At 40.8% G+C, this 22977-nt stretch overlaps 1 protein-coding gene and 1 non-coding gene across 2 annotated transcripts in view; one reads left to right on the top strand and one right to left on the bottom strand.

The window, feature by feature from the left end:
- The window catches only part of CASD1 (CAS1 domain sialic acid O acetyltransferase 1), a 34279-nt gene extending 20144 nt beyond the window's left edge, over window positions 1-14135 (bottom strand). The window contains exons 1-5 of the mRNA XM_075704645.1: window positions 14003-14135; window positions 4930-5026; window positions 4111-4231; window positions 2530-2574; window positions 143-205 (exon numbers count right to left, since the gene is read on the bottom strand). Coding sequence (XP_075560760.1) covers window positions 143-205; window positions 2530-2574; window positions 4111-4231; window positions 4930-5026; window positions 14003-14135 — 459 coding nt within the window. The remainder of the gene's footprint in view (window positions 1-142; window positions 206-2529; window positions 2575-4110; window positions 4232-4929; window positions 5027-14002) is intronic.
- An 8768-nt stretch (window positions 14136-22903) lies between these two features.
- On the top strand, window positions 22904-22977 carry TRNAN-GUU (transfer RNA asparagine (anticodon GUU)). The gene has a single exon. It is a non-coding gene; the product is annotated as a tRNA-Asn (tRNA).

Below are 22977 nucleotides of genomic sequence, written 5' to 3'. Positions count from 1 at the left end.
AGATGACTGACTGAATATATGTGATATGCTGCAGTTGCTGGACTCTTAGTAATTATAGTTGTGTGTATGAAAAAAAAAGAAAGGTCACAGTCCTCGGTCAGTTGTTGGATTTTCCTAAAATAAACAGTTTTTTAAGACAAACCTCAGTCCAAGATTTGATACATTGCCTCATAGAGCCATTAACTTCTGGATACCACAGGAAATCCTGTAAAATAAATGCAGATTTACTCTGTAAGCTTAAAGAATCCAGCAGCAGAGTAATAACAAAAAATACAAAACCAAAACTAATTGCCATCCATTCAACTGTGAAGGAAAAACACTTGGCCCAAAGTGAGATTTCCTTTATAGTTTGCATGAAAAGCCTAACATCTTGGTCTAGCATGGAAAACAGAAAGAGAAAAAACAGGAAAAAACAAACAAACACACACCCCAAAACCCCCTTGCCCCCATGAGAAAAAGACAACATTTTCATTTGTAGTTCAGGAGTTGGGATTTCACCAAGAAGGTAATTTTTTCGCTTCTGCCAAATGGGATGTCATTGAGCTTTCAATGCAATCAGTGCTAAAACCAAGCTCACATCTATAACTTATTTATTACACCTTGCTTTTTGCTCAATCTCCCAAAGTTTTTACCAACAGGGTTTTTTTTCTTCCAGAACTTTACATAATGTGATTGATAGCTTGAAATCTCCCAGGTAAAGCTGAGACTACCTAGAGTCCAGTTACTCCTCAGGTGCAGAACTGTCAAAAGGACTACAAATACACATTAAAGTGAAACGGCAGGGATTACATACACAGAAATTATTGTGAGGAAACTTCATAATGCAGGATGCAGAAACACTATCAGCAGAGATGAAATCTCTGTATTCCACCTGCACAGACCTAAGTTCCCTTGACTACTGTCAATTCACTATGCAGCAGGAATCTGTGAGCGATCAGGCAACCATCTTGTCGCGAATGGGTGACTTAGATCACTTAAAGAATCACTGTCAAAGGTATTAGCAAAAACGGTTTTAATACAATGCTGTAAAAGTGTGCCTTAACAAAGTTCAATGGCAAGGTTCACTCTATTACTGTACGGCACAATCATTTGAACAATGATTCAAAACTACCAAACCACAAATCCAACCAGGACAGTTACCAAGGCACAAAATCAGCAGTGGCTGAAGGACAAAAGGGTCAGTACGATGACTAGAAAGGGCAATATTAAATACTCCACTTGTTCCCAGTGATTTTCTCTTTTGTTGGTCAAGTATTTTCCACATTTAGATTACTGGGTCACAGCCATTCTGCATGTGAAAATTCAGCTACCACGCCAATAACGTCAATAGAAATATGGCATTAAAACAAGGAAGCAGCAGACTAGGAACACAGTCTTAACTACCCAGACATCTTCTCAAAAGCCCAAACCTGCCATCTCAAATCTTGGTGGTTAGACACCTACCAAGGCTTAAGGAATTTTGAAGATGTAGTTCTGTGTCAGGCTACACCAACATAAATCACACTGCTTTGTCCCCTTTGTCCTGCCTTGTGTTCTGCCCCCTCTTTTCCAGCATTCACATAACCGTATGATGAGACACATCAGACCTGACCAAAAAGGAACCATGTAAGTTTTTGGCTGAATCGACTCCTAAACCAGCCCACTCCACAGCTGTACCAGGGCTACTTATAGCACAAACACAGGAACAGTCTGTGAAGGGCAACAGAGTGGGACAGCATATGCTTAAATTGCCATGGGCTTACACTGTAAAATTTTATTCTGTACCCTAAATCTTAACCATGTACACAAACAGGTACTGAAAACTCACTTGCAGACAACTCAGCAAATACACTGCTTCTTTGGTCTTCATGAACAGAGAATGAGTTGTCTCCAGGGGGTAAACAAATATATGACTAGCAGAATCCCAGCGCTGCTGACAGCTGTCATGGGAAGCAAAGAAAGCTATTGAGGACACCACTTCAACTGCCAGCGCAGAGGAGAACAGAGTCCTTCATGAAACCTACCCTCAAGTACTTTGTTTGTTTTCTTTTTTTAAATATCCACATTATAATCAACATTGTGGTTATTTCTCCACGCAAAAACAGCGGAAGGCATACTTGTTGGGATAGCATAGAGAGCTTGATGGCAATTATGACAATTACCATTCCAAGTAAGTTAGCCCCAGATACATATTCTTACAGCAGTGGAAGAGTAAACTTCCTGGCAAAAGCTATTCTTGGGAAGGCCAAATTATACGATCTGACAAAAAAGAAAATTATACACGCTTCCAGAGCTTATGCCCAAAGCTAACAGAGAATACTCAAAGCCAAAGACTCTCAAAGAATACTCAAAATATAAGACATTAAGATATGCTCCGATATATTTTGTGGAAAATTTGTGAAGAATGTTGATGGTCTAAAGCTTCTTTTGACTTTTACAGCATTTGTGGAAATTTTAGAAGTCCAGCTCCAACTGCAATTTGGATTACACAGTATGAAATAATAATATGCATTATTACGGCTTGCAATTTAATGCTAGATAAAAACTTACCACTTTAATTGAAGCAGATTTATCTTCAAAAGGGATGTTTCCATGCTGTCAAAATACCCAAAACAATAAAACCAAAGTAAGACAAACTTTCAGAAGGAAAAAAAATATTTACATTCATATGTTAATTTGCTCTCACCCAAAGGTTTATCTTCAGTAGAAAGGATTTTTCTTGTATAAACTTGTCAGTATACTCATGCAAAATGTTTATGTTACTTTCTTGATAAAACAAGCTACTCGCATGTAGGGTTATTTTTCCTGGGAGAAATCTATCCAACAAAGTCTGAAATGCTTTCTGTTCACTCTGTTACAAAGATATAAAATATTTTCCTAAATTTAGACTCCCAAAATGAGAAAAACTTAAGACTTTTTTTTCCCTTCTTTTCTTATGCTTCCTTTTCCCTAGCCTTCCTTTTCATCTGCCCATCTTCTTTGCACAAAACAACCAAAATGGCTTTAATTAAAGAATAAAAGAAAATAATCTCAGGCAGAAATAAAGTCTGGGATGTATTATTAAATCTGCTGAGTGAGACTGTAAGAAATCACAAAGGAAGCAGTCAGATACTGCATACACAATCCTCCTTTAAATATTACTAAATACAGTTATTAGTTTCAATCCTGGTTGAAAAGAACAAATGTGTTTCTCTTCTACAAACTGAGATCTTGATTTCATAAATACTTGACAAAAGATACCTCTTGACTTAAAAATCAATTATAGCACTCTATCATATCCTCACTTTTGGACAGCAACTTTGACCTAACCAAGAGACTAGGAAAAACAGTTATTCAATCAGTCAAACACCTTGTTTTGCAAGTGAAAGTGTGACTGCACACTGCCTCCTGAAAAAGCTTCCAGCTTGCACTACTAAACGACAGAAGTACTAATTGACAAATCTGATCTACAGTTGAAAGCGACACGTCTTTTCCCTCACATACATCCATAAAGGGATACACCTAAGCAGCACAATATAGCAAAACAAATGAATATTCTGTTCAACAAATGACACAGCTAAATCCTTTCTTACTGCTTCCAGCCTGCAAGCTGCAGTCTACATTCTTCACATTATAAAATTCAAACAGCTCTTCAGCAGCAATCAACAGGAAGATAAGGCCAGAAGCTATTTCTAGTTTCAGCCTCTAGTTAGACCTGGAAATCTGTCATTGCCCCAAGGATTTTTATGAACAGATTAGATCAGCAATTTAACTGACATTTAAAATCACAAATTATAAGCCATGAATTACTACTATTTAAAAACACACAAAGGAGCAATCATTTTCTCATCAAGAAGCCAAATATGAAGTTGCTATGGGACGAGTCAGCTTCATTAATTTATTCCCAGACTGCCGCAAGCTTTCTCTTGAGCTTCCTAGTTCACTTCTCAGATTTCCAAACATCTCATTAGTACCCAAACAATTATCTTGGTCTAATCTTGTTCTTCTCCAAAAGACCTTTCTGTGGCTCTTATTCCTCATGGCTAGGCCAGCAAACAATATAATTTCTTGGTTTTTTTGAAGTTCAGAGAAGAGTTATGAGGTAAATTAGGAAGAAATAAACAAAACCATCATCAAAATAAACTAGCTCACCTTATTTCCTTCTTCTTTGACTTGAGGATTTATGAGTTTTATAAATGAATAGAACAGCTGTCGAATTCTAGAATCTCCTATAAACACAATGTGTTTGTCTATAAGGCAATTTTTTGCTTCACTGTAAAACAAAACAACAACATTCACGTTACAGGAAATTTATATTTTAGGAAAAAGTCTTTAGAAAATCTACAGAGCAATATAGATAATTCTAAGCATTATAATCAGCTCTAAGGAATGGTAAATCTTTTTTTAAACATGCTGAATTAATAAAAAGTTTAGTGTAATTTGCACAGAAATGAAAATTAACTCTTCTGCTAATGTGATTAGGCAAACAACCAAGCAGGCTTTCCTATTCTGTGGTGCTACAAACACAGTAGTTTCAAAATGGTAATATACACTGTAATTCTAAAAAATAAAGTTCTCTTACTAGTAGGTGAAAAAAAGTGGAATTATTTGGCATTTCTTTACTTGTGATTCTACACATAAAGTCAGCATTTTCCCTTCCAGCAATCTGAGAGTGACATATGAAGCTATGCAGTCTCTTGCAGTATCTTGTGGCTCTCCATAGCATATATCAGTACTACTATCACCAACATTTATTTGTATTTTTATATATAAATACAACTATGGTAAACACTGTAGACACACAAATAATGTACAAGGAAAAGACTTTCTTCTGATAAATGTTGCGTATTTTTGAAAGCCTAGAGAATCAGCTATGAGGTGAAAAACAGATGACACTGCAATTACTACAGCTGCAGTCAAACAACAACTCTTCTTTCCAGGCAGATGAACAGAAGACATGAGTTTCCTTACCTATTTTTATACTTATGCATCATACAACTGTGGGGTTGCCATACTTTTTCTCCAAGAAATCTCCCACTGGACAGAAGATACTCACATGTATCGCCACCTTTAAAATGTTAAGATTAGGATTCAGACACATGCAGGTTAAAACGTACCCCCATTTCTATTCAAAAAATGATTTAACAATATTTGAAACACAGGAACTCAATCGATCAACAGCAGTAAACAAATTTAACTTACTGTAAAAACATCTTGCACAAGTTTCTGCCAATTGCCTTCTCGCTTATTATACCACACTTCTCTGTAAATCACTTCTCTATCCATAAAATTTTAGTGATCCCATTTCTGCTGTCAGAAAGACGTTATGACTTAGAATGGCATTTCCACCAGAAGATGCCAATCCACTGTGCTATCTACTATCCAGAATACACTAATATGAAACTAAAGAATACAACAATTCAATGTAATAATCTTCTACACAGAATCACCATACGCAGCACCTTGTATAGAACATGAATCTCAACATGAGATTTGCAAGTAAGTCTATTATTTATATCTCCTTGCTTAAGACATAGTGGTCACCTTAGGACAGGTGAAATTACATCCTGGGTTAATATGCAAAACAAAAAACATTTACAAGAGAATTTGCTGATCATTCTGAACTGCAGCTACCCCTTCCACTCAAGAAGTTTTACACTAATTAAGATTAATCACTTTACAGGTAGTGATGTTTCAGGTCACTTTAAGTTCATACAAATAAAATACCTCAGTTATTAAATCAGTGAGGTTTATCTTCCAGCAAACTCCATGTCAGATTCTGCTGCCTTCTAACTGAACTCACATGAACACTGTAAGTTGCCCTCCAACATTTTTGTCATACTTGGCAATTCAGAGCACTGACAAATCGAGAAATGGTAGTGAATGAAATGGCAAGTACCTGTGCTAGCTTGTGCAGAAACAATGTACGACAACCCATACTTAACATTTCCTGTGAAACCTTGACTTCATTAAACTCAACACAGAACTGCTCTTTTACTCCACCCAAACTTGCACTAATTCTAAGGAACAGGGCGTTTTCTATCTACTACTTTTTTTCAGGGCTGCTGGGAGCCACGCATTATAATGAGACACACTTTCTGCTTCAGTGATTACAAGAAAATCTGATGCTTTATCTAGAACTGCAAATTAGACCAGGTGAACAGAAAGAGATGCAAGTAGTATGAGGTCTGAGGTCTGTAGGAATGAGAATTTACAAGGCATTGCTGATGTCTACTGAGACCCAAGCTCAGAGTCCTCAAAGATCAGTACTATAGTAAAAGTTTTAGGAAAAAGAGACAGAGCTGTGGTATCACTTCCCTTGTGCTTAAACAAAGGCTTCCACATGACCACAGTCCAATCACTAAAAAAACAAAGGGGGGGGGGGGGGGGGAAAGGTATACTGGATAAAGAAAGGCTTTCTGTGTAATATTCTGATAAGAAAACATAACCTAAGTTACAATCCTAATTCTCATATGCACTGAATCAACTTTTTTTTTGGGGGGGGGGGGGGGGGTGGGTGGAGGGAGGTTAGATGGACATGGGATAATTGGGAAAATTACTTATTTCCATAATTTCCCAATAGTGGGAAGAACAACAACAGTATCGATATTGAAATATTTTTTTCTATAAACATTTTAAACCTATGGGTAATAAACTTGAGAAAACAATAATTACATGGGTGATGGAACGTATCTCTATTTCCAACAAATATGGAACAAGGATCTTTACAATCCTGCATGACCACAGATTTTTTCCAGATAACTCTTGCATTAACATTGGCAATGATGTTGCTACTCTAGTTTATGAGCTGATACTCAGCTGCCTGCTCCTTCACAATCCACCCAGAAAAACAAAAATGTAAGGTTCCCACCGATGAAGCTGGGAAAATGTTACAAAAAGCATAAAACAGAATGCATCTTTCAAGTATAGCTGATACTCAAACCTCTTAGTTTTCTCTTCCTTCAAACCTCTAGCTCTCTCCTACTTAGGATGCATGAAGAACATCTCAGATACATGAGCTGCATTGTCTGTAGTTCTGTATGCTGCTTCTTGAAGAAGATTATAAAATTAGCTAGGAGGAAGGAAGAAGTAGCAGCTGAAGACACCTCCTGTCCCCACCTTCCTCCGTGAAACTCCTCCTACCCTTTTTCATGAAAATCAGAAAAGGGAATGTAGAACAGACTGTATTATAACTGCTGCTCCTTGGCTCATTTATCCAACCAAATCCAGCAGTGGTAAACACAATCAAATAGCACTATTTACCATGATCTCGTTCCCTCATTTCAAAACGCAAATGCAACAACCAGACTTATTTTACCTCCTGGAACTTTAATTACTTACCACTGCTACTGCATTGTGACTACTAAAAAAAGCTGGAATAACATGAAGAATTGTAACAGTCTTGAAAAAGGTCTGGATAAACATCTCAGAATCATAGCTCTGGGTTTGGGTTGGTTCTTCATGAGCAACTCACATGTGACATACTCCTAACACGCATGATAAACTGGTTTTATTAAAACTGTCATTCTTTACTCCCTACCGCTCAGTTCTGGGAGCTCTTGGTCAGGCAGATTTTGACGCATAGAAGAAAAATGTGTTTAAAATTTAAATAAAACATATACATATGATGATAAACTCCTATTTTTGTCATCAATAAGAGTCTATTAATCTCCAGGGTAGTTCAGGAATTCCCTCAAATTGACCAGTAACCTCTCAAGCAAACCCCTGAGATACCTCAAATCAACACTTCCTTCCTAATTGCAATGCACGTGCACTATCCATGTCAAACTGATTAATTACTGCACAGCAGCAATGGGGTGTGGCAAATGGCCAGACACAGAGGTCCACATGCTTCTGAACATTTAAAGGAGCTCTCATGAAAATATGCTGAGACCACTGATGAACTCAAGAGGTTTCCAGAAAGGCAGTCGCTGTAACTCTCCTATTTTTCAACTAGTACAGGTTGCTCCAGATCAGCAACATCATCTTTTTTTTCCAGCCTGTGCCTGTTTCATTATTCAGTACAGTGCCATTTCTGAACAGATTGAAGATCTTCCAGAAGCAATTTATCAATGCCATTCTGCTCCTCTAGCTGAATCTTTACCTACTTTTTAAATATGTTGGCATAGCTCAGATTTGCTGGACAGACACCTTTCTAGTAGAAATCATAAATTCAAAATGACCATAGTTTCAGGTTTAATGGTTTCAAATAAAATCCTGTTTCTATACTTTGGCTTTCAAACAACATAATTTCCTTGTTTCTCAAGCATATACACTTATGTAATCTATCATTTCTAGTAAATTGCATAAAAATGCAAGTCAGAAATAATAAAAGCCATTACCAAACTCATGTTGCTTATGATTAGATTATAAGAATACGTGACTTACAGTTAGCAGAGCTACTGCTACAAAGCCCTCCACTTTGCAGATTATGAAAATCAGGATATATATCAGAGTGATATAAGAGCGAACTATGTACAAGAAAATCCACCACTAATTACACTCCCTCTGAAATCCATTAACTGGCTGAGGAAGATGCGTAAGAAAATATGGACAGTTATTCACGGTCAGACCAATGGCCAGTCTAGCCTGGTGTTCTGCCTTCACAGTGGCCATAAGCAGATGCTCATGGATGAATAAGAAGACGGCAAGTAAACATTATGTTCTTGTCTAATATTCTTCCAACTGTGTTCAGCCCAGGGACTTCCGGAGCTGGACATGGTTTCTACAAATTTAGTAGAACCTTCCACAGATTTCTTTCCAACAAAGTCATGCAGTCTTCTCTTCAATTTTTTAGCATCCACAGCATCCTTCCACAAGTTTTCCATACTCACAGCTGCTGCTTGAAGAATCACCTGCCTTTACTTTAAATATGGTTTCTACTTGATCTACTTGGCGCTCCCTAGGTCCTCCATAGGAAGAGACAGTTCACTCATATTCATTCATGGCTATCATGAATTGTAGACCACTATCAATCCTTCTCAATTAAGTTTTCAAGACTGAAGAATCTTAGTTTCCTAATTCTTCATAGGAGAGCATGTTCCATATCTTGAGTTCATGACCCAAGCTTGGTAGCTCTGCACTCCATGGCACCCCAATCATAATTACCCACAAATAAAACAATCCTCCATCCCACAGTATGTTTACTGGAATAACATTAAAAAAAACCCAACCAAACAGTAAAACCAAAACCAGAGAAAAAGAAATCTAAGTGCCACTCAATACACAAAACACAGACCATTCTTTTTAAGCTCTTCCTTTGTGCTTTGCATAAATTATCCTTCCAACATATTACCTTTTATTTTCATCAAATGTTGCACTTAAACTACAGTATACTTATACAAAGAGTATATTTTTTCTGAATTTTATTATGCTCATCATTCTAATTTATCATTCTTCAAAATCATGGTTTTTCCATTGAAATTGTGAAATCTCAAAGTCTTCATTCAGTGCCAGAACAGACTGTTTCACAATATTTCTCTAAAAGGCACACTCTCTCTTTTGAAGAAATGGAAATTCAATTGTTCTCTATTATTCAACATAAAAACGTAGTTTTAAAAAGGATCTATCAGTGCTGATTTTAAGAATGCGAAATTTTAAATAAAAACTTACTTTCAACAAGGTTTAGGACTGTACAGTAATAATTGAAAAATACACAGCACTAACTTCACTGGACAGTATATCAACACTTAGTCCAAATAACTCTTCACAGAAGCTGTACCCAGAAGCAAGTTAAAGACAGTCCTTCTCTTAATTCACTTTAAGTTTTGCAAATAGTTAGTTAGGCGACCCCTAAATACAATAGTCTCCCTGAACATGAATTTGACCTTCCACAACCCCAGTCCAGCATTTTTTTCATACAAATAACTTTTATACAGGCAAGTTTCACTGGGAAGTGCAATAGATCTATAATACGTATTCGCTTGACTGAGGCCAAAATTAGCCAAAACCTTTACATGTAAAGACAATCAGACAAAACAAAGGAGTCCTAACTGAAGTCTCAATCATCCACAAGCTCCCAAAGGAAGCCAAGACAAAACCAACTGCTTTATAAAACAAATGTACATTCTTAACTTTAATTGATGCCTTGTGAACTTTTCAATATTGCAATGGGAGAAGAAAAATGGATGGCAATCTGCACAACACGGGTTTCTAAACTGAGCGAGATAAATTACGCTAACTACCAGAAAGTTAAAGCATCCAATTACCACTCATTTGAAAACTTAAAAGTACAGACACACTGCAAACATAGAAAATCTAAATATTAATTCTTTCACTCCTAAAGTAATGAGAAATAAAATAGTGAGAAATAAAATAGTGAGAAAAAGGAGAAGGTATGAAAGAAGCAGCCTTTATGTGCCTTTATCACTTTCAGAACATCTTCCTCAAAAAAAAAAAAAAAAGTTTTAAAAATAACTAAAATAACTACTGTCTATCCAGGAGTTTTTGTATACCCATGCTTGCACACAGAAAGAAGGATTAATCACTGACAAACCTTCTTCACATGTACCATTCTCTGTCTGGTTATATACATCATTTGTGCCTTTTTCCTTCTGGCTGAATTGTCCAAGGGAAAAACTGCAGTAGGATAGGCTAGAAGTCTCAACACTGCCAGTGTACTTCTGTGGAATAAGTTTGATTTTATAAATAATAGAGGACATGAAGTAACAAAGTATTTTGACTTAACACATAATTTTTCTTCAAAGGCAACTGTGGTTTTTGCCATCCTTTATATACCCTACAGGATACCTATACACCAGGATCTTGTCTGTATCAGGCATGTCTAACTCCATGAACAACACGTCTAATTTCAATTTCATTTTCTCCATTATTCAGGCAGTTGCCCTTTCAACTAATAAAAACTTTAGGTTACCAGTTTTTTCAGATATTAAAGATTCAATTTTGGAGAGGGAAAAAAACCCCTCGTATGTCCCACAAAACAGATTTCACCACTTTTTGTTCACATGCAGCTCGCTCCCATTTCCTCCATATTCCTGGACATCTATGAAAGAGAGACAGTACCCACATGGGTGGTTAATGCATTGTTAAATTTCTTTTTTGCCCCGCTGTTGCAGAACATATGTTCACGTGAAAGAGTTGGTCTTGCCTGCTCTCTTGTTCCTGACAGCAGCTAATGACAGATGCTCAAAGACAAAGTATAAAAGCGGGACAAACACAGAGCAATCCCTTCCTTGGCATGGCCTGGCTTTCACGGCCCAGCAGCTTTGAGCCAGAGGGTCTAAGGAGTGCAGCATGTTTGCAGCCCCACCTCATCCACCCTCTCAAATCAGGACAACCCCTTTTGGGTATTTGCAGTATAAAACCTTGGCAACGTGTTTCAAAATGTCTTGTGTGGAAAAAAGTGCTTTCTTCTGATCACTTAAAATGCACTGCCTGCTAATTTCATTTTTCAGTTTATACGTTCTGTGTTATGACACAATCACAATGAATTTTCCTTCCCCCAATAATTCATAATATTAGAGACCATTACCAGGTTACTAATTTTCTGTCCAGGCTACAGAATTTTAATCTATTTCACTACTTCTCATACAGAAGCTGTTTCATTCTTCTGCCATTTGTGTTGCTCTTTTGTACACGTTTTCCCAGCTCTATTACACCACTAGTAAGAGGGGGTGTCATGGTTTAGCCCCAGCCAGCAACTCAGCACCACGCAGCCGCTTGCTCACTCCCCCTACCCTGATGGGATGGGGGAGAGAATCGGAGGAGTAAGAGTGAGAAACACTCCTGGGTTGAGATAAGAACAGTTTAAGAATTGAAATAAAGTAAAATAGTAATGATAATAGTAACAATACAATAATGATAACAACAATAACAATATATAAAGCAAGTGATGCACAATGCAATTGCTCACCACCCGCCGACCGATACCCAGATAGTTCCCAAGATCGCTGCTCCCCGGCCAACCCCCCCCCAGTTTCTATACTGAGCATGACGTCATATGGTATGGAATAGCCCTTTGGTCAGTTTGGGTCAACTATTCTGGCTGTGCCCCCTCCTAGTTTCTTGTGCACCTGGCAGAGCACGGGAAGCTGCATAAGCAGTACTTAGCAACAACTGAAAACATCAGCGTGTTATCAACATTCTTCTCCTACTAAATCCAAAACACAGCACTGTGCCTGCTACTAGGAAGAAAATTAACTCTATCCCAGCTGAAACCAGGACAGGGGGGGACCAGCACCACTGACAATAAGTAAGGTACCAGTTAGCTTTAGTTGTTCAGTATCACAGTGAAATCTTCTGTTTTTCATTAATTACCAAAAATATCCTAACATTTGCTGAATTTCAGATGTTTGAGATCACTGAAGGGTTGCAGAATGATCTCTCAAGCACCCCTGCTTTTATCTATCCTGAAAACCTTTGCACTTGCTGTAAATGCTCCACCCTCCCTTTCTAAACTATTTGTGTCTTTTGAATGTTACTTGTTCCAAGGAGACCAAACTGGTAACTCAGTATTGACTCTCAGTCTATGCCCTATCTTTTACACAGTTATTGGAAAGCCTCTCTCTTACCCTGTTAATAGATTAAAGAAACTAAAAGCCTTCGACAAAGGAACTTGTTGAAAGCTTTGTGAAAATCCATACAGACGATATCAACTTACATAAAGGCCTGCAGATTCTCACAGTTTTGCAAGTTGAGCCACAACCCCCTCATTAACTCTCCCATCATATATTGTGTTTATGCACAGTCCAGTTTCCTTGTAAACTGCTTGATACGGCAGTCCCTATTTCCTTAGGCCAGTCCCACAATCCCTCTTTAAAAAAGCATCACACTTGCCACTCTCCTTCCACCTAGTTTTGCAACTGATTTGGGCCTTCAGGAACACAGTGCAACAGGCAAGTTCAATTACTTCATGCTTGAGCTCCTCTAGAATTCAGTAAATGCTTCTGTGTCTTGCACCTTAGTACTGCTCAGTTTATCAGACTTACTGACGTGCCAGCCAGAGGGTGGATCTAGGGAACTGTATCCATATTAAAGGCTCCCTACCCCTTCTCCCATTTCCACAATAAACTGCCTCAGCCTCGTCTTCTGCGGACGCTGACAGCAAGTGTTAGAATACGACGACACCGGTTGTCCTATAATAAACAGAGCCACGGTGATCTCTCTTTGGATCAACTTTTTGATTTACCCACAAAAACATGCCACATCTGTTAGCGTGAATCAGAAACAAGAAAATATTTCCTTCAGCAGTTCCATTAGCATTTAGGGATCATGCCAAGATTCACAGCTTCGGGGCCAAAACAACCCGAAAGAAGCGGAATCAGCAAAGCTCCCAGCAACCCCGTAACCACTGCACACCCCTGCGCAGCCCCGTCACCTTCACCAGCTACGGCTTCCAGGTCTCGGCCACTAACAACACGGGAAACCAAACAACTCTTTATTTTGCTTCATCCACCGAAGAGGCTGGATTCTGTTATGTCTGAGGCAACGGTTCAAACAGTGAAAGAAGGTACACCAAGACTTACGCCAATTAAGATGTTAATCACTAATTGCCAGGTAAAGGTCGTTAATCACCCCGCACGGGAACGAGTGACAGGGAAGTCACCCTCTACCCCTGCAACTTCACCTGCAGCCGTACAGCTGCCATACACGCCACAGGCAAAGCCCTGAGCGTCGGGCTGCGCTCGCAGTGAAACACCGCACCGCCACCCCCGCCAGTCACCCACGCCCGGGCCGCGGGGCCTCGCCCGGCCGGCGGGAAGCCTGCGGCCACACCGAGCCGGGGCCCCGCAGGGCCCTGCGGGCCGGGCCCCGCGATGGAGGCGCCGCGCCGGGTCCCCGCCGCCGCCGTCCCCCGGCTCGCCTCCCGCCGCAGCCAGCGACCTACCCCGCCGCGCCGCCCTCCCCGCCCCAGCCCGCCGGGGCAGGGGTGTGCCTGTCGCCCCCGCCGCCCCTCGGCCCGGCCGCCAGCGGGGGGCCCGCCGCTCTCCGCGCGCGGCCGCGGTCCCGGGGCTCCGCCGCGGCTCCGCCTCCCGCTGCCCGCCAGCCGCGGCCCCCCGCGGAGCGCCCGCGGCCGCCCCCTCACCTCGGTAGCGGCGGGAGGCGGCGTGGCAGGCGGTGAGGAGCAGGACGACGCCCAGCGCCAGCGCCTTGGCGCTCCTCACGCTGAAGTAGTAGTTGATCTCCCGCTTGCCCAGGGTGTAGGCCAGGGCCGCCATCTTGGCTCCTCCATGACAACAGCGTGCGATGGAGCGGGCGGGCGCAGCGGGGCAGCACTGGGTCCCCGCTGGCGGCGAAGGCAGACCCCGCCGCAGCTGCCGGCTGCCACCGTCCCCAGCGCCGCGGCGGAGAGAAGCCCGACACCCCGCTGCCGGGGCGGGGCCGCCGCCCTCCTCCTCCTCCTCCTCCTCCTCCTAGCGTCGCCGCTTCCCCTCGGCCGCCAGCGGGCGGCCCCAGCGCTCGCCTCCCCGCCCCGCGGCGGCCGGCTGGGCGCAGCGGGCCCCCGCGGTGGGCTTGGGGGTGCGCTGGATCCCCCCTCCCCTGCGAGGCCCGCGGCTGAGGGGGCGGCGGCGGGGCGGGGACCCTGCCGGCCCCCGGCGCCTCGCTCCTCGCCGGGGGGTCGTTGGGACTGTGCTCCGTGAAGGCGAGCCGCGAAGTGCAGGCTCCATGATGTGCATCCCCTGGGCGAGGTGCTGTGCCTGAGCCGGTAGGCGGGAGCTGGCACTGGGCAGTCCCGGCTTTTTCCCGAGTTAGGCGATTTTACAACACTCGTCGCCCTTCACTTGGCACGGTCAGCCCGGGCTGGGAGACGCCGGCTCCCTGTAAAGGCGGATAACTGCGTCCAGGGAAGCCGAAACGCATTCCGTAGGCGGGGAGCGGTGCCGGGCTGCAAGCCCTCCCGCCGAGGCCCGGCCCTCGCCAGAGGCGGCGGGGAGAAGCCGCCCGCCCAAGCCGCCGGGCCCGGGGCAGCGCGGGCGCTCCCAGGAGACACGTTTCCACAAAATAAAGTAACCGTATAAACCGTATGTAGGCAAACATAAAGCTCGGGGAAAGTGCTCAGGGTCTGCTCGCACAAATACGGGAAATACACAGCGAGCAGTCAAGCCTCGGGTTCATGGTGAAGTACTTAGGGTGCTTGGCAGATTTTGAAATAATTACGCTCCCTCAGATCCAGCAGAACTCTTCATTAGGACTGGCCGAAAAAACGAATGGAAAATGTTTGGTTTTTTTGGTTTTTGGTTTTGTTTTTGTTTTTTTTTTTTTAACTGAGCGAGTAAAGCGTAATAATGAATGATCTGGATTTTGAACACAAAAAAAGTCTGGTTTTCATTTCACCATCCATCTATTACCCTGGTTGGTCATCCAACCAACACTATTCTGGAAGTTTTGCAGGTCATTGAATTTGATTATTCATTTAATAATATGTGAAAAAAATAGTTGGGGGGGGAAAAAAAGAAGTGAAACATCTGAAATAAAACCAGGAAGTCTACACACTGCAAGTAAAGTTTTATTTTCAAATCTCACCTGAAAAACAGAAGACCTTAAAGCATTATGCAGACATAATGTAGTCTACATACAAGCTCTGAGTTCTAAGTGTTCTGATGTGTACTGTTACTATATATTCAATGTATATGCCATTTCCACCCAACCAATGTCTTTATTATCTGCCAACTTGTAATCTATATTTTTTTCTATTCAATTCAGTCTGTTAATTCATTCCGTTTCTGAGCAATATTTTTTAAAATAATAAAACCACTTTACTGTTTTTAAGCGCTCAGTTTTTTTTCTCTCAGGGAGAGAGGAAAAAAAGATACCAGGCAAACTCCCAAGTGTACAAATTTGTAGTTACTGGGTTATTTTTTTCTTAAAAAACCCTAACAAACAAACCCCCAAACAAACAAAAAACCCCAAACCTGGTCAGAGTATGGATTCTTTTACTCCATAAACGAAAATTTCCCATTTATGTGTTATTTTTGGTCATGCAGTATTCAAAAAGCCAAGAATTTTCAAAGCCTTCTTACTGTGAACAAATGTTATTATGTGTTAAAATATTCCTTGTTTCATGTATGTTCGAGTAACAGCTGCAAGCATTTTACACTTTAGGAAGCAACTTAAGCATTCTTTAACAGCTTCTGTAACTGAAAGGATTCACTAGAATGTTTTTTGTGGTTTTTTGCACTGTTGCTCATTAATGATTTGTAACACTCTTACAAAATGTGTCTTTCCCGCAGTCATTGAGGACCACACATACTCTTCTTCATTTGTTTTTATAATATTTATTCATGAACAGGTAAGACTTTTCATCCAACCAAAACATGCTTACTTCATCCTGCCTCATTCTGCAATGTGACTGTGTTAAGTTTGCTGGCTATGCTGCAAATCTGCAAGGTGCATTTAGGACACTGAGTGTAGCTCCTCAAAACTTACCCTAGTTAACGCTGCTACTCTCCGTGGTGTAGATGCAGAAAGCATGGAGTTCAACTGGAGCTCCTGGAGTGCTGAGTCAGCTTCTCAGTTAGGACGCCTGCAATGCTTGAACATCGAAATTTAAAATTTTCTCCTAAAATTAAAAAAGAATTCAGCTCTCTACTGTGAGATAGTCTCTCTGGAGAATTTCACTGATCTTCAGTTAAATCAGCTTCTTCCTATGAAAGAACAGCAGAAATTAAAAAGGTATCAAAGCAACCGTACTTTTGTTTATAGATACCTCAGAAAATTACAACATCCAGAAATAACAACTGTGTCCCACAGCCTTTGGAGAGCTGTTTCAGATCTGCTGCCTGCTGCTGGAAGTCCCTGGGCAGTCCTCATTTGCCCTGAAGCACTACCACTGGCCTTCAGGGATGCCTGAAAACTCCACGTGTGGGTTACATCTCTTATTTTAGGACTGTACAAACGCATACTGATACTGTTGCAGGTTAAATATCTTAACTAAGCCAATCAACCTGTGTATATTAAATATGTACGTGGATGTGAGCAAGACATCTGCTTTTGCTTCATCGCTCCTTTGGAGACATTGCTTAGGTGTTTGACAAGAGACATCTCCCTCATTTCAGTCAGAAGCTTTTGGCTGAAGCGCCGTGAGTTAGGAAGTGGTTTGCATGTGTGTGGTGTTGCTTCTTACAGGTTTTTCACAAGCTGTTTGAATTTGGCATCATTACATAGGCCTAGGTAATTCACACCAAAACCACTAGATGTCAAAGGCCTGATATCAAAGGCTAATTAGAGGTTGCTAAGTACCCCATGAAACCAGCTCCAGACATGAACTATTGTTAGCTAGAAGCAGCTTTGTAATTCCATTATATACCTACTTTATTTTCCTGTCTGCTGATAAACTTAGTGTGCTGGAAGTAAACCAGAAGCCTGCTAGCTCTTCCGATCAGTCAAACCTCAGCTTTTGGTGTGCAAATGCTAATGCTTCACGTTGGCTTTCTGCTCGTTCTGCTGGCAGCGCAAAAGGCCACCGGTGGGAGGGGAACACCTAGAGCAACCACAGAGAGAAGACCCAGCAAACAGAGCAGCAGTTCCTTTGAGAGGCAGAGGAGATGTGACGCTCCTGCCTGCATGGCATAATGGCTATGAATATTAAGAGTGAAAAGTCACAGCAGGGATTTCACATTCCTAGTTTCTACAGACGTAACCTTGGCTTAACCGAATTAATTATTTTCATAAGAGACTGCGGTGTTATATACGGTCACTAATGACAGAAGCTAAAAATATTACCATGGTTTTCGGCTGCACTATATCCCCTATGTGTCAATATAATAAAGCAATCAGGAAAGATGGGGTTCATCTCACCTAACTCCACCCACTTACAGTGAACCAATCTATTTTAAACTAATCATCGACCTCCCTCTGTTCAACTGGTGGAAGTAAGGCTCCAATAATTTACTCCTAAGTTAGAATAAGGTGGATGACTTAACATTAGGAATGGAGACTGTCGTGGTTTAGCCCCAGCCAGCAACTCAGCACCACACAGCCACTCGCTCACTCCCCCTGCCCCGATGGGATGGGGGAGAGAATCAGAGGAGTAAGAGTGAGAAACACTCCTGGGTTGAGATAAGAACAGTTTAATAATTGAAAGAAAGTAAAATAGTAATAATAATAACAACAATATAATAATTATAATAATTATAACAATATACAAAGCAAGTGATGCACAATGCAATTGCTCACCACCCACTGACCGATACCCAGACAGTTCCCAAGCAGCGATCGCTGCTCCCCGGCCAACCCCCCCCAGTTTCTATACTGAGCATGACACCACATGGTATGGAATAGCCCTTTGGGCAGTTTGGATCAACTATTCTGGCTGTGCCCCCTCACAGCTTCTTGTGCACCTGGCAGAGCATGGGAAGCTGAAAAGTCCTTGCCTAGCATAAGCAGTACTTAGCAACAACTAAAAACATCAGCATGTTATCAATATTCTTCTCATTCTAAATCCAAAACACAGCACTGTGCCTGCTACTAGGAAGAAAATTAACTCTATCCCAGCCGAAACCAAGACAGAGACTCTCTATTGAATTTAGAGAATAAGTTTAAATTGGACAGATGCCATTTTACACAGGTATAATTTAGGTGAGAGAATTCCTCCTTTACTGCTTCCTGACTTTGCTTGGCAGGCTCAGCGTAAATGGAAGGGGAACTTCGTGCCATGGATCAAACCTGGTATCCACATACAAGTTTGCTGATAAGCTTAGTTCATGGTAGATCTCCTCTTGATTTTCCTGTTTTCAGCATTACATCTGCGTGTAGCTTCTGGAGTTAGATCTGCTGTCCCCAGTCAAAGGCACAAGGGAACACCAAGGGCTGTAAGCACGTAAGAACGGATAAAATGACTACTATAGTATAAAGTCAGCTGTTACAGAGAGCTGATATGTAAACATTCTCAGTCAGAGGAATACTAGGGCATTCTCATGTGATATTTTCCCTTTAGAATTTTTTATATGCTTATAGGAGTGGAATTAATTTTTCACAAGTATTTATAGTAAGGAATAGAAGCACCAGAGGTGGAAGAAAAACTATGACTTACCTCTAATCTGTAAGTTTCATAAGGAAAATATTTATATGTTCATAAGGACCATACTGCTTGTTATATACTAACTGGAATATTCCCTACACTACCCTTACAGGTTAAATGTTGAATAATTCATCAGTAGGATCTGCCATACCCAAACTGTATCACATCTTAATTTAATTTGTGAAGCATTGTCAGATTGCTCTGGTCATATTTAATTCCAGAAATAAAGCTGTATCTCCAACAGATTCCTGGGCAGAGTAATATTTTCAGTAGTGCAGCTTTTGCTTCAGCAGTTTTTGTGTACTTGCCAAATGACAGCATCAGACATTTTAATTGCTGAGTTTTCAGCCTCATAACAGCAATCAATCTTCCCATAAGCATCAAGTTTCCATGTGGTGTGTGCATGCATGGTAGCCATCTATTGCAAATATTTGATTACATTAATGAAGAGGGAGTACAGAGAGTAAGAAGTGTTTTTTCTCAGTGGACTTGTTCAATCAAGCAGTGTACCCTGAGTACAGTCTCAGTCAAATACTGAAACAAATATGCCACCAAACCTGTAAGCTCTTGGAAATTCTATCACAAATTACTGCTTTTACAGATTTTCAATTTAGATCAGTTTCTTGGTATGCAGGTACTATTTTTTTCTATCTTCCCCCTCTCTTTTCTTGACTCCTGGTTGAGAGAAAATGGCAGTCACTGTTACTTCCTTGTCAAACGGAGTTTGTGTTGTTCATCAACACTTCATTTTCACATTGTTCCTCTTCCTGGTTCCCCCTTATACTCCCAGATGTGTCTCTTTAAAATTCAGAATTCTTTATATTTATGGGGCAGTCTTTGGAAGCCGGCACAGCCACTGTCCAAGCTGTGTCATGTTAGTAGAGCATTAGAAGCCTTCTCCTCTGGCTGCCAGCAGTACAGATGCCATCCTGTAATTACTATGTTCTCTTTAAAAACAGAGGGAGAGAGAACATCATTTCCACTTCTATCAGTGCAATCTCTAGTAAAAATCATTAACACTAACCATCGTTAACATTCTGTGCAGTACATTAGTAGTCTGTCTGATACTGGTCCATTAAAAAATACTTAGCCTTGAGTTCAAAAAGTCATATATCAAAGTCTCAGGCAGCTTATGCTTAGTGTGCAGCTATAACATACCCTGCCTCAATGGTCACCTTTGTCACAGATGTTAGGTAGGAGTAGTCTGATAAAAAGGCCAGGTACCTGTGTGAGTGAGAGTTGATTTTCATTTATTGATTACCCTGACATGAAGCTGAGAGGCAAGGAAGTTCCAGGAAGAACTTTACAGAAGATGCTAATTAGGGAATATAGCAAATGAACTAAAACAATGTCATAAAAGATTGCATGGAAGAAATACGTAGGCAGAATAGTTTTTATAAATTTAATGGGAGGGAAAACAACTTAGTACTGATTGTTTCTACATTTTAAAGTGTTAAAGAACATTAGCTAAAGAAACGTTAAAAAAATACGAGTAGGTGGACCAACTGTTAAGGATAAGTCTTGCCCAAGATTCAGATGATGACCTGTAGGAGATTAAAAATTCAGTGCCTCTTGAAGTGCAAGCATCTGGATGAACGTGGGATTCATCCCAGAGGAGCAATGCCTGAGTGCACATACCTTCTAGGGATTAATATCTATTCACTAATATACAGCTGCATTACTACAAATCTAACAGGAAAATATAACTCACTTTTCATCTTGTCTCTAGGCCAACCCGATACAGTCCTTAGCCTAATTTTTGTGCTTTGTGCAGACTGGACCAATCTGGTCTTGATTTGTGCTCAAATTCCTGCTTCTTTGTTTCTCTTTCCCATGATATCATCTCAAAATGCTTCAGGCCTAAAGATGTAGTTTCTTAAGTATAATTTATAAGATCTTACAAATCCTACTGAAAGCTCTTTAAAGTCTGTTGACATGGCTACTTGTCTTCTAGCACTCCTTGGATAGGCTTCACTCTTTCTGCTCTAGGAGGAATCTTTTTGCTGTGCTTGCACAGCACCTACTCTTACAGCTTTGTTCATGGCCTGTGCCTATTGATACTGCTAAAAAGTTTTGCATGTTACAGGACCTCTGGATGCATGGACGGCACGCAGCCTTCCAGAAGTTGAGGAAACAGTACAGGTTGAGGAAAAAATATTTGGTAAGAGTAAGAGAGAGATCAGGCTGCGCTTGATATGAATGCTAGTTGAAGGTAAAGCATCTCTGTAAAGTGGTTCTCTTCATTCCCTTAATTCTTAAGGAATCAGTTCAGTTTTCAAAGCCTGGAGGCTGTAATGGGGTCAGCAATCAATATAGGGCAAAGCACAGCAAGGAAAACAGTATGATTGACAGGAAAACAGTCAAAACCTAGAAAATTATCAAAAGAATATCATGAAGAGGCTTAGATGAAGAGGCAAGCTGGATTTCCTGGCAAAACAATGTTCACAAGCATAAAAGCAGTATAAGGAAGGAGTGACATTTTGAGAACTGAAGGTAGGTAAAAAGCTGGAACAAGAAGGTGAAGCTTTTCTGTTAGAAAAGAAAGCGAGAAGTGAAGCAGCTATTATTGCCTGCAATAATGCCTAGAACACTGGGGCAGGAAAACATCCCAGTGGATAAGAAACACTGGGATAGAAAACTAAACCCTGTTATCCTTGAGCCTGGACAGAAGCAAACTTCAATGTCACAAAGGACATTTGGCTAAAGAAAAATTAAGGACAATGTAAGTATTAATGATGAATGAAGTGGCATCTCCTGCTGGCTATGAGAAACTGGAAGAAAGTTCCACTGGGTTTCAGACCCCAAACCTAACCAACCTGTTTTCACTCATGCATGATTGCCACTATTTCTGTGCAATTCAGTGTTTCAGAACCTCTCCAAAACAGAAAGTAAAATATTAAAGATACCTATGTTGATCAGCAAATACTTGACTAGGTTATTTAATGCTGCTGGAGGGAGGCTGCACAGCATCCTTCATCTGGCCACCGAGAATACCCGAGCTCCGCAGAGCAACTTGTAAGCTGTCCTCATTCAGCAGCCTTCCCTTCATGTTCTCAGCTGATGTTGCTTATCCAGCAATATTTCAGGTGGTGAAACTGGGTGACTGTAAAAGTGGCACGTACTTCACTGTGGAACCAGCTATGAACGAGCTATGGAATTTATAATTTAAAAGCAAATATAAAAATGGGAAGGTCTGACTAGTTTGTGGGACAAAAGCTGAAATGGAAAAAACAAAGTATGAGAAGCTTTATTTGTGAATGAAAAATTGTAATTGACTGTTATGGACACCAATGCAAAAATACACTATTTCGAAATTACTAAATGTCTTGTCAGCTCTCATTTTTCCAAGCAACTGGTATTTATACACTCAATTCTGTAATATTCTTTTAGGAGTGAAAACCAACCTGTATTAGAAATGGAAGAAGTCAGTTTTTATAAAGATACCTCCAGAAGGTCATTTCTCACTGACCTTGATAGAACTCTGGATCTTTAGAGTTATGCTGATTTCCCAAGTTTCTTTAAATGAGTTTGAAATTTGGTGGAACTGGGCATGTTTGACTGAGGTCAGGGAGGAAAATATCCCTATTTGTTGATTTTGATAGTGAGATATCAAGCCTTTAGAGGAGGGCTCTTTTCTCACTACTAATAGGGAGAACCTGTGAGCCAATATAATTTCTCCAATAAGAACAATCTTATTTATTTTCCATTGTAATTTCTTACTGGTATTTGCAGGGTCCTGTTGAGTTGTTTTTGTATTGAAACACTGAATTACTTAGATCCTATATGAAATAATCTACTGCAATGAAACATTGTATTGTAAGGGGTTTTTTCAGCTTGAAAGATTCTAGGATATAGTAGGATTTAATGCAGACTATCTCTGCTACTTGCAATCAATGTTTTGAGGAAAGTAATTTTATTTTAGAAAGGAAAATTATTTTTTATTCTGAGGAGAGCTGCAGCAAGGGAGTCTCTGTGGCGCAATCGGTTAGCGCGTTCGGCTGTTAACCGAAAGGTTGGTGGTTCGAGCCCACCCAGGGATG

This window comes from Pelecanus crispus, chromosome 2 (genome assembly GCF_030463565.1).
Source record: "Pelecanus crispus isolate bPelCri1 chromosome 2, bPelCri1.pri, whole genome shotgun sequence".
In the NCBI taxonomy this organism is placed as follows: domain Eukaryota; kingdom Metazoa; phylum Chordata; class Aves; order Pelecaniformes; family Pelecanidae; genus Pelecanus; species Pelecanus crispus.
Note: the sequence above shows the minus strand (reverse complement) of the source record. Positions and strands in the feature narration are given on the sequence as shown.